The 13,635-nt window shown below is 48.4% G+C and overlaps 1 protein-coding gene across 1 annotated transcript in view; it reads left to right on the forward strand.

Moving 5' to 3' along the window:
• xirp2a (xin actin binding repeat containing 2a) overlaps window positions 1-13,261 on the forward strand; it is a 29,727-nt gene extending 16,466 nt beyond the window's left edge. Inside the window, exons 3-11 of the mRNA XM_030086285.1 lie at window positions 101-243; window positions 675-812; window positions 1,872-1,952; window positions 2,025-2,094; window positions 2,417-2,520; window positions 2,784-10,371; window positions 10,453-11,712; window positions 12,909-13,042; window positions 13,120-13,261. Of these exons, the coding sequence (XP_029942145.1) occupies window positions 101-243; window positions 675-812; window positions 1,872-1,952; window positions 2,025-2,094; window positions 2,417-2,520; window positions 2,784-10,371; window positions 10,453-11,712; window positions 12,909-13,003 (9,479 nt within the window). The 3' untranslated portion in view covers window positions 13,004-13,042; window positions 13,120-13,261. The remainder of the gene's footprint in view (window positions 1-100; window positions 244-674; window positions 813-1,871; window positions 1,953-2,024; window positions 2,095-2,416; window positions 2,521-2,783; window positions 10,372-10,452; window positions 11,713-12,908; window positions 13,043-13,119) is intronic.
• Window positions 13,262-13,635: the final 374 nt, after the last annotated feature.

Genomic DNA, 13,635 nt, shown 5'->3' on the forward strand with positions numbered 1-13,635 from the left:
ATTTAAAAATCGCTAAGAAATTTCACTACAGGGAACATTAGTGATCGCGTGGTGAAAACATTGCGTTACAATACTAACGTCACGGTGTCTTTGTGCACAGCTGCAGGCGGCGAAAGCACGCAAAGGCCCGACGAGAAGACCCCAGGCGCCGAGGACCAGGAGGCGGAGCCGGTGTCCGTCAAAGAGCGGCTGGCGCTGTATCAGGCCGCCGTGTCCAGGAAGGAGAGCTCTGCCCCTTCTGCGGTAAGGCCACACCCTCTCAGGCTACAGGACATTTGATACAGGAAGTGATGCGTTCCCAGAACCAACATGGCGTTCTTTTTTAACGGGACGTCCCATGAAGACAACCGGACAGAGCATTTATAGTCTGATGCTAAGCTAACGTTTTCTCAGCGGCTCTCGCTGTGTTGTCTGGGCTAAACAACATGTTTTGCTAATGTTGCTACTCTGTTAATTACATGACTGCTCAGCTAAATATTACCTAGAATATTAGTTTAGCTTAGCATTCAAACAAAAATATTAAAGCAACTTTTAGGTATTGTACAACACTGATACTGTGTTGATTCTTGCTAGCATTAGCATTATACCTCTGCATTCACTCTTATTGAATAGCTTAGCTCAGTGACACGTGAGGGTTTCCCGGTGGCATCTTTACATGAGCCTTTTACCGACAGGTGATGGAGGACTCAGAGGCGTGTTCGCTGCCGGGCGGTCTGGCCAGCGTCAAGAGGCAGTTTGAGAACCAGGAGTTCTCCTCGTCGTCGTCCCATTCCACCGTCACTCAGGTGCACTTCCAGCAGAGATCGGTCCAGGTGAGGTGGCACGACGGGCTCCAGCTGAGCGTGGCGACGAGGAAAAGCTGCTCGTTAGCAGGAATGCCAGGCTAAAACATTGTTCAACTTAGATTATTAGCTTAGCATTAAATGATAAAGACCAAAAGAGGAAGTGCCGGAGTCTGTTCTGCTGAGTGATTTAAATTCCTGTGAAGCGTTTCTTCAGAGGGAGTGAGGTTTCGGGTGAGGTTCAATCACCTTGAACCCTCCTGTCGCTCACTGCTGCGTGAGCAAAATGTCACAACGTGTTAGCGTTAGCTCAGTCCAGGAGCCAGAGAGGAGCCGAGGGAGGTCAGTCCAAGCTTTTCCTACCAGCTGCTTATTCAGGCGGGAAAGTCTTTGCATTCTTCAAAGAGTTTCTTCGCCCGATGAGCCCATTCAGACATTCATATCTGAACATGAGCGTCATAGCCTCTCTTTCTAAAGTTTTCTTTTAGCATAATATGAATGTTTCATGTGAAGCTGTCTATTTCGATTACCTTTTTTTCAGAGAAGCCTTGAACTAGATGGAGCTACCATGTAGCTACGTAGCTTCCTGTTCTGTTTGTTTGTTTATCTGTGCTAGCACAGAAAACACTTTAGGAAAGATTTAACTTTTTCATTTGACTGTCTTCCTAGTTCTTCTTTGTTCTAAGGAACAAATAGCTCAAGAATTAAGTTAGCGTATTAGCAGAGAGTTCAATAATTTGTCAGCACATTTATGATAGCTTAGACTAAAACTGGTGTTAAATTAATCAAAGCTTAACACTTCATTATACGGTATAACTAAAAACTACAAATAAATTGACCAGGGAAAGGCCTCTCTAACTATTTCCTCCTGTTTACATAACTTATCTTGATAGTTTAGTTGAAAAAGGGTTTTGTGAGCATGTTTATTAACCAGAAATTTAGTTGTTTACAGTACTTTCTCAAAAAAGACACAGTAAAGCCTTTGCAACCAAATATTCATGAGAATTAAATTTCTACCAATACTTTAACAAGAAAACAACTACGGAGAGGTTTCTACCTAACAGGATACTTCCATGTTGCGTTTGACAGGAGGTGTCGAGCTCCTCGGAGGTGACAGTACGAAGCAGTGCCAGAGAAGTTGCCCCCCCCACGGCTCTCTCTCGACAGCAGGTACAGCAGCTACTAGCTTTGTGCTAATTCACACCACTGAAAACAGTGAAGAATGCTGACATCTGCCCACAGATGATCCACGATCAAAGCGTCCACCAAGAAAACGTGGCTGCAGCTCACGGGAACCATTACAATGAAACAGGTGATTTCTATTGAATTTTTTTGTTATGTTTCTTCAAAGTGTGCTTGTGTCCTGTATATTAATGATCAAATAAGGGATGAGCTCTGAAAATGAGCGCCCACAATTTTCTATTCAGTGCAGAGCAGCAAATCTAATCAGCAGAAAGTCAGGAAGGTAAAATATTGGAAGGTGGAAATTGGGCAATCAGTGCTGCACGGTTTGGGAAAATGAAAACTACTCAGGTTTTTTTAATGAAATGATTTATTTCTCGTTCCAATCCCCCTGGGCTCTCGCTCGCCGCGAACCACTTAATGAGGCGGCCTTCTTCTTGTGTCTCATTCAGTTATGCTGGTTGGGGGAGAGGACCTGCCAAAGGGTTCCACTCAGGCTCTGAAGCAGCAGCATGAGAAAAGCATCGAGGAAGCCGCACCAGCCAAGAAAATTAAGGTAATGATGCTGTCTGTTTATCTGCATATATGATTTTCTGTTTTACGGAGTGCTCGAAGGATAATAAGGCTGCATCATGAATTCATCAAAAAAGAAATTGTGTAGAGTAAATTGAATTTGATTAAAAAAAAAAAGACGTTATGAAATGAGAACTTCCAGCGCTTTCTGAGGTAAAATAGATATTCCAGTCTGTTTGTGGATTTGCATTGTCTTTCTTTCAAGGTCTTTTTTTTTCTGTTATTGAAACTACCCCTGCACTGTAGGTTGATGTGGATTTCGATCAGTTTCAATGGACAGGAGTTGCGCAGTCCTCCAAAAAGTCTGCTACCAAAAGCTCTTCTGCCAGCGTGAAGACCGTCACCTCCTCCTCGGCAGCGTACGAGTCGACTGATCGGTTCCCTCCACCGCCCTCCAATCAGCAGGTATCCCAAGAAATGTCAGAGCACAACGTCTCTATGCAGTCTCAAGATTCCCAGATTAAAGCAAGCAAGGAGCAGTACTTCAAACAGAAGAGTATGGCTGAGCTGAAGCGCCTCTACAAGCACATTCACCCGGAGGTGCGCAAGAACCTGGAGGCGGACTTCCTGAGCCAACTAACTGAGGCAGAGAAGGCGGAACTGCAGGGACAGGAAGTCATGGGTGACGTCCAGCAAGCATGTTACTTGTTCGAGAACGACGGAAACGGCTCCAGTCGGTGTTCCAGCCCAGACAGGGAGTCCCTGGAGTGGGAGGAGATACTGAAGGGCGAAGTGCAGTCCATGCGCTGGATGTTCGAGAACAAGCCGCTGGACACCATTAGAGACGACACCCCGGACGAAATGCAGAACATCGCCCAGCAGGAGATAATCGCCGGCAAGGACGTCCGGTACACAGCCTGGATGTTTGAGACGCAGCCCATGGATGCTCTGGGGACAGAGACTGATGACACCACTGAGGAAACCCAGAAGCACTCCGATCTTGCGAGAGGTGACGTCCGAACAGCCACTTGGCTTTTTGAAACTCAACCTCTGGACTGCTTGAACAAGATCTACCAAGAAGACGAACAGGAGACAGACGTCACGGCGAAAGACATCACAGGCGGGGACGTCAAGACTGCCAGGTACCTGTTTGAAACCCAGCATCTGGATTCCCTGGGGAAGATGGAAACCATCGAGGAGAGCCACTTCCTGAACTTGAAGTCTGAGCTTGAGGAGATCAAAGGTGACGTGAAGACGACTACTCGCATGTTCGAGACGCAGCCCATGTGCGTCATCAGGGGGGATTCGGGGGAGATGCTGGAAATCACCACCATCCGCAGGGAGGAGACCGAGAAAGGAGACGTGAAGACTTCCCGCTGGATGTTTGAAACTCAGCCTCTCGATATGATCAACAAAGATCCGGCAAAAGTGAAGCTCATATGCGGCATCTCCATGGAGGACAACATTCAAGGTGGCGTGAACAAAGGCAGGTGGATTTTTGAAACCAAGACTCTCGATACCATCAACGATGAGGAGTGGGAAAGTTCTCGGAAGCAAAAGGAGGAAATAATTGGAGCTGACGTGAGGAGGCACTGCTTTGTTTTTGAGACGCAACCCATGGACACCCTGAAAGACAATACCAACGCTCGGCCTTTGCCCTGCGAGGAAATCATGGGCGGTGATGTTCAGTCGACCAGACATCTGTTTGAAACCGTACCCATGGAAAATCTGAAAGAGCTGCTGGAAGTGGGGAAGCTTCAGAAAATGGTCGCATCTGAGGAAGAAAAAGGTGACGTGAGGCATCAGAAGTGGGTCTTTGAAAGCCAGCCGCTGGAGAATATAAGAGAGGAGAAGAAGGAACTCACAAGGACTGTGAACATCCAAGCCCTCGACAAAGGAGATGTGAGCAACTACAAGGAAAGGTTTGAAAGCATGGATTTGAGCAAATGTGAGGGAGCCCAGAAAATTCAAGTGGAAGGTGTCATGAGTGGATCGGTCAAGTCCAACAGAGAGCTTTTTGAACACACACCCATGTATGCGATGCAGGACAGCTCTGGCCATTACCATGAGGTGAGGATGGTGAGACGGGAGGAAATAGTTAAAGGAGACGTACGCAGCTGCAGGTGGATGTTTGAAACTCGTCCGATTGATGAGTTTGATGAGAGCATCAATAAGTTCCAGATTATTAAAGGTATTTCGAAACAGGAGATTGAATCGGGAGATGTTAAAACCGCGAAGTGGTTGTTTGAAACCCAACCACTCGATGCCATTAAATTTTTCAGCAACTGTGAAGAAGAAGAGAATAAAACAAAAGAGGGTATTGAAATAGAGAAAGGGGACGTGAAGACATGCCGGTGGCTGTTTGAGACACAACCGATGGATGTTCTGTACGAAAAGGTGGAAAAAACTGAGAGTGACGTCAAAGAAGTGCAAAAAGGCGACGTGAAAACCTGCACTTGGCTTTTTGAGACGCAGACACTTGACAACATCCGCGATCATTCAGAGTCAGAAACGATTCTGAAGACCTGTACCATTAAGCAGGAGGATGTTCAAGGGAAAGACGTTCGACTGGCTCGTTTCCTCTTTGAAACGGAGAACCTGGAGAACATCGTGGGCGAGGATGGAGGCTCCTTCAGGAGGGTCACGGAAATCGACATCCAGTCAGGCGACGTCTCCAGGATGAAGTACATCTTTGAGAACCGCTCATCTGACATCATGAGCTCCACCTCCGAAGAAACAATGCAGAGGCTGAAGACGCAGCAGGCCGAGGACATCCAGCGGGGAAACGTGCTCAACTGCACCTGGATGTTTGAGACGCAGCCGATCGACGCGATACGCGACGATGAAGTGGACGCCAGGGAAATCCGCACGGTGACCGATGTCCAAGGAGGGGATGTCAACAAAGGCCGCTTCATTTTCGAAACATACACTCTCGATCAAATAAAAGAGGAATCCACTGAAACCGACATCACCAAAATCACCAGTATCTTCAGAGATGCAGGTGAGAAAGGAGATGTAAAAAATTATACAATGATGTTTGAAACTCAGCCACTGTATGCCATTTGTGATAAGGATGGACATTACCATGAAGTGACCACGGTTACAAAAGAAGAAATCTTGAAAGGAGATGTGGTGGGCGCCCGATGGCTCTTTGAGACAAAGCCTCTGGACTCAATCAGAGATTCTGAGGAAGTCTACGTGATTAAAGCGGTGACCGAGGAAGGTGTCAACAAAGGAGACGTGAGCTCTGCCAGGTGGAGGTTCGAAACCCAACCTCTGGATGAAATCGCAGAGGAAATCAAAGTGAGATCAAAAACCGTTGCGGATGTCCAAGGCGGAGACGTGAAGATGAACAAGCAGCGGTTTGAAGCCGACGAGACGTCTCAAAAGTACATCAGAACTGTCAGCGTGAGTGAAATCCAAAAAGGTGACGTCAGATCGGCCACATGGATGTTTGAAACACGCACCATTGATGAGATCCATGGCGTCGGCGCCGAGTATGACGGAATGGAGAAAGTGACAAAAGAGGAAGTGATGAAAGGGGATGTTAAGCAGTCCGTCTGGCTCTTTGAGAAAGAGCCTCTTGACAGGATCAAAGACAGCGATGGCACAGAGCTTGTCGTGACAAAGGAAGAAATCCCACAGGCGGACGTGAAGACGACTACGTGGCTGTTTGAAACCACTCCGTTTCACGAATTCAATGAGAGCAGCCTGGAAAAAACTGAGATAATTGGTAAAAGCATCAAGGAGACGCTGGAGGAGCTTTACAGCCAGAAAATGGTGGACTCTCAGGGCATTCTCATCGAGACAGATGAGATCGGTGATGTCCGGATGGCTAAGTATAAACTCCTGAACCAGGAGGCACCTCAAATCCAGAGGCAAGAGGTCATACGTGGAGATCTGAGCAACATCATGATGAACCTCCTCAATCGTAGTGAAGTCACCGAAAGAGGAATAATTATCGATGCGGATGAACGGGGCAATATCAACAGCACAGTGAAGCAGCTGTTCAACCAGGAGAAAGGAATCAATCTGGAGAAAGAGGAAATTATCCACGGTGACATTCAAGAAGCAATGAACAACCTGCTGAAGAGTGAAGGCTCCTCCAAGCGCGGCATTCTGATTCAAGAGGACGAGAAAGGAGACGTGAGAATGACTATATACTCACTCTTGAACAAGGGCGAAAGAGCAAGCGCCGACAGAGAGGACATTGTCCATGGGAATGTCAACAAAACTCTGCATCGTCTCTTGTCCAACTCGGGGAGCGAAGAGTCCAAGAAGATCAAGATCGGTGACAGCGAAAGAGGTAACGTCAGCTTCTACTCTACCTGCATCGAGTCTGGAGCTCTGGATTATCTGAAGCAGCTTCGTTATGAATCCGACGAAGACCAGGAAACGGTGCAAAAAGAGCGCATCATCGGAGGTGATGTTGAAGAGACAAAAATCCTTCTGCGGAAGAATCAGCAGCAGATCGGTCGCACGGTAGCAGAGGATGATATCCTGCCTGGAGATGTTCACAGCATCGTCAAAGTCTTCATGACAGAACCAAATGTCACCTATAAGAATCTGCAGAAAGAGGACATAGTGAAAGGAGACCTTGGTGCGGCCTTGGATTCTCTGACCCAAGCCATCAATCAGAAGGTGGTAATCGAGAAAGAGGAGGTGGTAAAGGGAGACATACCCACCACTCTGAAGTCTTTGGAAGAGGCACAACATCAAGCCAAAGAAATGGAAAAGCCTGAAATCGTCAAGGGAGACATCAGAAGCGCTCTGGAGTCACTGGAGAAATCTGTCTCCACAAAAACAGAGGCAACTGTTGAGGATTTAGTTCCAGGTGATATCAAAGGTACCCTGAAGTCTCTGGAGGAAGCAAAGCAGGCTGTGAAAGAGGTGGAAAAAGAGGAAATTGTCAAAGGGGATATTCACACCGCCATGCTGAATTTACATGAGGCGTCAAGTGATAAGAGGGTTTATCAGCACCAAGTGAGCGAGCAAGGAGATGTTCGAGGGACAATTCAGCTCCTGCTGGAGCCAAATACCTCTCCGAAAACACAGCGCCGAGGCAGCATCGAGGGAGATGTGAAAACGTCCATAAAATCCCTCTATGAAGGGCAAGAGACAACACAGGTGGAAAAGGAGGAGGTTGTAAGAGGTGATGTTCAGGGGACAATTAAGTGTCTGATGCAGAGGAAACAGTACTCGAACACAAAGCGTATGCATCCTTCCAAGAAAGCGAAAGCGCCCATGAAAAATCCATCAGGCATGAAACCAGCGGAGCATGAATGCAAGAGCGAGAGTGCAGCAGGCAGCTCAGCCCCCGCTGTGAAAAACCTTTCTCAGAGCCAAAGCAAATCACTGAAAACGCAGGTGATAACACAAGAGGTCCACTGTGCCGCTGTAACCAACACAGACAATCCCACCAAGGCCTCTCATCAGAAGAGCACCAAAGAGCTAAAACAAAATCCGCCACCACCACCCCAGAAAATCCAAACTATGCAACCCGTTATGGTAAAGAATCAACAGAAGACTGAGAATGATCAAATAGAGAGGAAAGAAGCTGATATGAATGTGATGAAAGAGGTGCAGAAAACCTCCCAGACAAGCTTTTCAAGCAAGCAAACCTGTGAAACGAAGACAATCAAACAGGTGCACACGACTGTGACGGAGAAAAGCACGATGCATCAGCAGAACGCTTCCGAACGGGCATCTAGAAAGCAGGAGGAGAGCAAGGTCAAAAGTGTGAAGGCTGATCGCTGTGACGTCGAAACCAGAGGGAAAGGTATCATGAAAATGAAGAAGGTCAAGCCGGAGATTCACTTCCCCCCGCCCCCTTCTTCCCCGCCCCCGCCCTCAGAGTCGGACCTCTCTCTTCCTCCACCTCCATCGCCGGTAGCTGACAACCCGGGATCCTCTTCCCGTGCATCCATCATGAGGCAAGACAGTGATCTTCCTCCTCCTCCACCACCTCCTCCACCTTCTGTCGAATGTGCCAAGTCCGAGGTGGAGTTTTTCCCACCTCCTCCACCCCCACCAGATTTCCTTCCTCCACCACCATCGCAGCAAGAGCTTAACACCATGCCTCTGCCTCCCCCCACCAAGTTGGGGAAGCCTGTCGGGAGGCCATTGTTCAAAGTGCCGAAGCAACCAGAATCCCCAAAACAGCCCATTCAGGTGAAACCTAAGTGGCAGAAAAAACAGCCAACCCCCCCTCCTCCCCCTCCTCCACCTCCAGCTTCAATAGTCCAGGAGGAGGATGTTAAAATCCAGGAAGTGAAACAGGAAAAAATTCAAGAGACAACAGCAGCGTTGCAAACTAATTTCCAGAACATCCCGGTAGTACAGCCGGTTCAAAATCCAAGCCCAAAACCACCCAGAAAGGTGTTCGTTCCCCCCATCAAACTGCCCCCTCCTCCCGAACCTGGAGCGGCACCAAAAGCAAAACCGCCCGCTCGGAAATTTAAAACCCCCCTCATGCTGGCAGAGGAGCGGTACCGCCAACAAAAGCAGGAGAAAGAGGAAATGGAGAGGAGCAGAGTTACAACTCCCACCACTCCACCCGTTCACCTTCAGACCACTGATGCCACTGTCCAGATTTCTGCAGCTGAGACGTTGGAGAAAGAAGAAACAACCAAAGTCATGACGGAAGCAACAAAGACAAAACACGAAGAAACAAAAAACGTTTCTAAAGAGGGAACACCTGCACAAGACAGACCCAAGAAAACCCTTTCCCAGATCCCTTTAAGCAAGCCAACGATCTCTGTTGTGAATAAGAAGTTAGCATCTGGTGGTTTGGCCAAAATACAAGTTTCAAAAGAATCATCATCAGAAATAGTCAAAACGGATCAAACTCCACTCAAGAATCCATCAGATGCTGTTTCTCAGCTGCATCGCGAGTCCTCAGATAAAGACGTTCGGTCAAGTTCCAGCATGGTCACTTCGTCTTTTACAGAGCAGCAGCAGTTTATTAAGAAATCCATCACTTCTACACAGAGTTCTGTCCATGAAAACCTTCAAAGTCAGGCAGCGGTCACATCCAAAGAAGACGCTGTGAAGAATATTAATGCTCCTTTTACAAAGGAGGGGAAAACAAGTCCAGCTCAACCCACTAGAATTCCCAAGGTAACTCCTAGTTTCAAGGTGAAAACCTTCAAAATGCCGGTGGAGAAGAAAGAGGAGATTAGAGAAAAACATTCACAGCAGGAGCAACAGAAAAGTGAGACAGTAACAGACCAGGGAGTGAACCAACAGACATCAGCGAGAATGGAGATGAAGAAAGAAATTAAAGTGAAAGAGAGGAAAACTGACATGACCCCGCCTGTAGAGATCCACACAAAGGCGGTGAAAAACGAAGAAGCGAAGCTGTTGGACAAGGTAACATCCACAGCAACCAATCAAGGACAACGTTTCATGTCCGTCAGTCAGCAGAGTGCGAAGACAGAGCACATTCAGGAGACCACCATGACTGAGAGTGTGGTACAAAAGAGACAAGAGGCTGTTCACACACACACACAGCAAGCCAAGCTGCAAGCCACAAATTCCAGCAGAATACAAACCAAATCCGGGATGTCAAAGCAAGAGCCGAAAGACAGGCAGAAGGTTGAAACTCAACCTGCAGAGGTTCCAGATGTGCTGAAATGCAGCGTGATGCAGAAGCTGCTGTCTGAGATCAAAGAGCTGGAGGCCACACCCAGCAGAGTTGACTTCAACGCCGTCAGGACGGTGATCGGCGAAGTGCCCGAGTGGGTGATGGGCTCAGCTGAGAGGAAGAATCTGACTGAAATCGCCAAGCAACAAAGCAAGAAAAAACTGAAAGAGATGGTGGTCTACGTGAGGAATATTGTTCAAGCTAAGCTCATGTTTCTGGAGAAGACCTTGGTCGTGGTGGAAAAGGAGGGTAAAGAACAGTTACCAGCTCCGTTAGCACCATCAGCGCCGCCAGCTCCGCCAGCACCAAAAGCCCCACCTGCCCCTCAAGCACCCCCAGCACCACTGGTGCCCCCAAAACCTGAGAGAAAATTCACAAGCGGGACGAAAATATCAAAGATCAGTATCGGCTCGAGTAAAAGTGAGAAGAAAGTGGTGGAGGAGAAGAAGGAGCAGCAACAGCGGGGCGACGGTGTGGACCAGCGGGTTTCCTCTCCGTTAGCGAGCATCCGTACTCCGTCGCCAACTTTCATCAGCATCGAGTCCCGAAAAGTAGACTCCCCTCTCAGGGTGACCTCCTCTCCTCCGCCCTACAAGTTAGTGGGGACGCCTCCACCGCCTCCTCGTAGGACGTACACGCCCACCTTCAGTCGGGCCACGCCTTCGCCGACCCTGAGCCGCTCCGAGAAGCTGATGAAGCTGCGGGACACCACCTCCATGCTGGCTCGTGGCGTCACCCCCCCGCCTCTCACGCCGGAGAGGTTGGAAAGAGAGCGGAGTCTTTCGACGAGCGAGCAGGAGGTGATGGACGTGGCGGAAATGGTGGATTCCATGACGACGGTACGGGATAAGAAGTCTTTCTTCGAGGAGGCTCAGAAGGCGGAGGTCAACAGGATGTATCTGCGGAAGGATCCCATCGACATCCCCGAACGCCTAGGGCCCGACACCGAGGAGGCTGCCGAGGGCGTGAGTGTTGACCTTCTGAAAGACGACCTCCCGAGGATCGATTTAACTAAACTGGTGAACAAGTTCGAGTCCCCGAAACCGAAACGTTACATCAGAAAGGATCCCATCACGATCGCGGAGCGGCTCGGGAGCGACACAGAGGACGCAGAGGTGGAGGCGCACACGCCAAGAACCGAGGAATTCCCCACGTTCAACGTCAGAGCGATAAAGGACGTGTTCGAGACGGGCGAGCTGGAGTCCCAGGCTGCCCGGGAGCTCCGAGAGCAAATCGAAAGAAGGGAGCCGGAGGCGGCGCCGTACGACCCGGCGGGTCACTCTGCCACATCGGTCACCGAGCGTTTCTGCAGCGTCGACGACTTTGGGAATGTGATGACGGAGACGAGAAGTGAGGTGCACTCGGGGGGTACCGCCGCCGCCCGCGGCAACCCGCCATCCTACGCCGACGTGGTGAGGGGCGCGGTCCCCACGGTGGCGGTTCCTCCCGAGGCGTCCACAGAGGAGCTGCTGAGGAACTTCCAGCAATCCTGGGCCGAGAGCCAGGGGGTCTTCCAGAACCTGGGCTTCAGCGTCACGGAGCAGAGGACCTCGCAGATCGTGACCCGGCAGCAGCAGACTGTCGTCACGGGTAACCGAGCACCGCTGCATGAGGACGGCGCGCTTGACCTGTTTTGTGTCTGGAATTCGAAGACGTTGACTGCATCGAGTGGGAAGACATTAACCTCATCTGAAATAAAGCCGCCACTAAACCTTCTTAATATTCCCAGATTCCTCTTGTGTTTGGGCATGTCGCTACTACTGATGCAAGTGAACTAATATGTGTCACGCTCCAGTGTGCGGTGGTTTGTTCTTCCAAAAAAGACGTTTTACTTCGTATTTTTGCAATTATTATTTCACAATGTCATGTAAAGTCTATATTCTGTTACTTCACCATGCTTAGCCTTGATTCTTACAAATATACTCATTCATTGACATGATTGATAATGATGTAGTTTTACATATTTATGAAGTCATAGTTCATACAAAAAATCTTTAATGTGATTTTTTTTTTTCAAGTGCACAATCGGATTGAAAAACGTTAAATTACACCTCTCTGTGGTCCAGCCTGAACTCGCTTTACTTTTTCTCAATGTGAACCCTGTATAAAGGGATTTGCTTCTAAATTTTGAGCAATTCAGGACATTTATTGATGCCATTGGGGGAGTAAACACCAAAGTGGTCAAATCTGATGGCATTTTGAAAATGACAAAGTCAAAATCGAGCTGAAGCAGCTTCAACTCCGAACGCAAGAACAGTCAAAAACAGCTTAATCGGCAAAAATTGGTCAGAAATCCAAACGGCTATGTATAAGTGTAAAACAGCTAAAATACCTTAAAACGACAAGTGTAGTTAAAACAGCTTTCAAATAGTGTGAATGGAAAAAAGCAAAATGGCTAAAATATCGAACCTTCTGAATTAATGTCCTTAAACTTCAAAAATACTATCTCAAATACAGTTTTAGTATGAAATTCAAAACTATATATGAAAGCTTTTGAACAAGAACCGCTACCTTCATAATACTTTTTTTTTCTAGTGTTCAGACCCAGATGATTTTATTTTGGTCAAGAATGGATTTAATGTTTTCAGCTCGCAGGCTTCATGTATGGAGAAAGAAGCAGAGTATTAGTTTTGTTGGTTTTTGCAGAGGTGTTCCTGACTTTTTGGCCATGCCATTAACGTGCACATGAGCATCCTTTATTGATTCACTTGTCTCCAGGTCTTTCGTGGTGAAGTAAGCACATTTCTTGAAGTTAATGTGAGTTTTTTGTTTGGATTTCTTTTCAGAGAATTCGAATTCCAGAGTCCGAACTGTGCAGGACGTGTCGGAAGAGGGTGTACCCCATGGAATCACTGATCGCAGACAAACACAACTTCCATAAAAGCTGCTTCCGCTGTGAACACTGCAGAGGCAAACTAAGGTGAGGACGCGCTTCCGGGGAAAAGACGCCCTTCGCCGTGTCGCCGTCCTAACGGCTCCTCTCATTTGTGCCGACAGTCTTGGAAACTACGCCTCTCTCCATGGACGGATGTACTGCAAACCGCACTACAAGCAACTCTTCAAAGCCAAAGGAAACTACGACGAGGGATTCGGACAAAAACCCCACAAAGAGCTCTGGAATAACCGGAACCAGCAGACCCCAGACGTCATCAGATCCCCGACTCCTGAACGGCGGGCCGAGAAAGAAAACCAGCCAGTCAGAAAGCCCAGTAAGATTTCAGTGGTGTGGCCTCCACAGGAAGACTCTCCTAAAAAACCCTTCGTCATGGAAGAAGAGCTGAGGGTGGTGAAGCCGTCGTGGCCCCCGAAGGAAAGTCCAGAAGAAAGTCTGAACCAACCTGCAGCGTCTTTCTGTGAAGAGACTGCCGAACAGAACGGAACCCAGGAGAGCGTGAAGAGCGAGGAACCGACTGTCGAAGACTCGAGACGGGAGGAGCTGGAACCAAACGAAGGGAGCAACGAGGGGAGGGAGGAAGAGGAGGTGAAGGCTGTGCAGGTGGAGAGCTCTGAGGA

This window comes from Salarias fasciatus (assembly GCF_902148845.1).
Source record: "Salarias fasciatus chromosome 23 unlocalized genomic scaffold, fSalaFa1.1 super_scaffold_20, whole genome shotgun sequence".
Lineage (NCBI taxonomy): Eukaryota > Metazoa > Chordata > Actinopteri > Blenniiformes > Blenniidae > Salarias > Salarias fasciatus.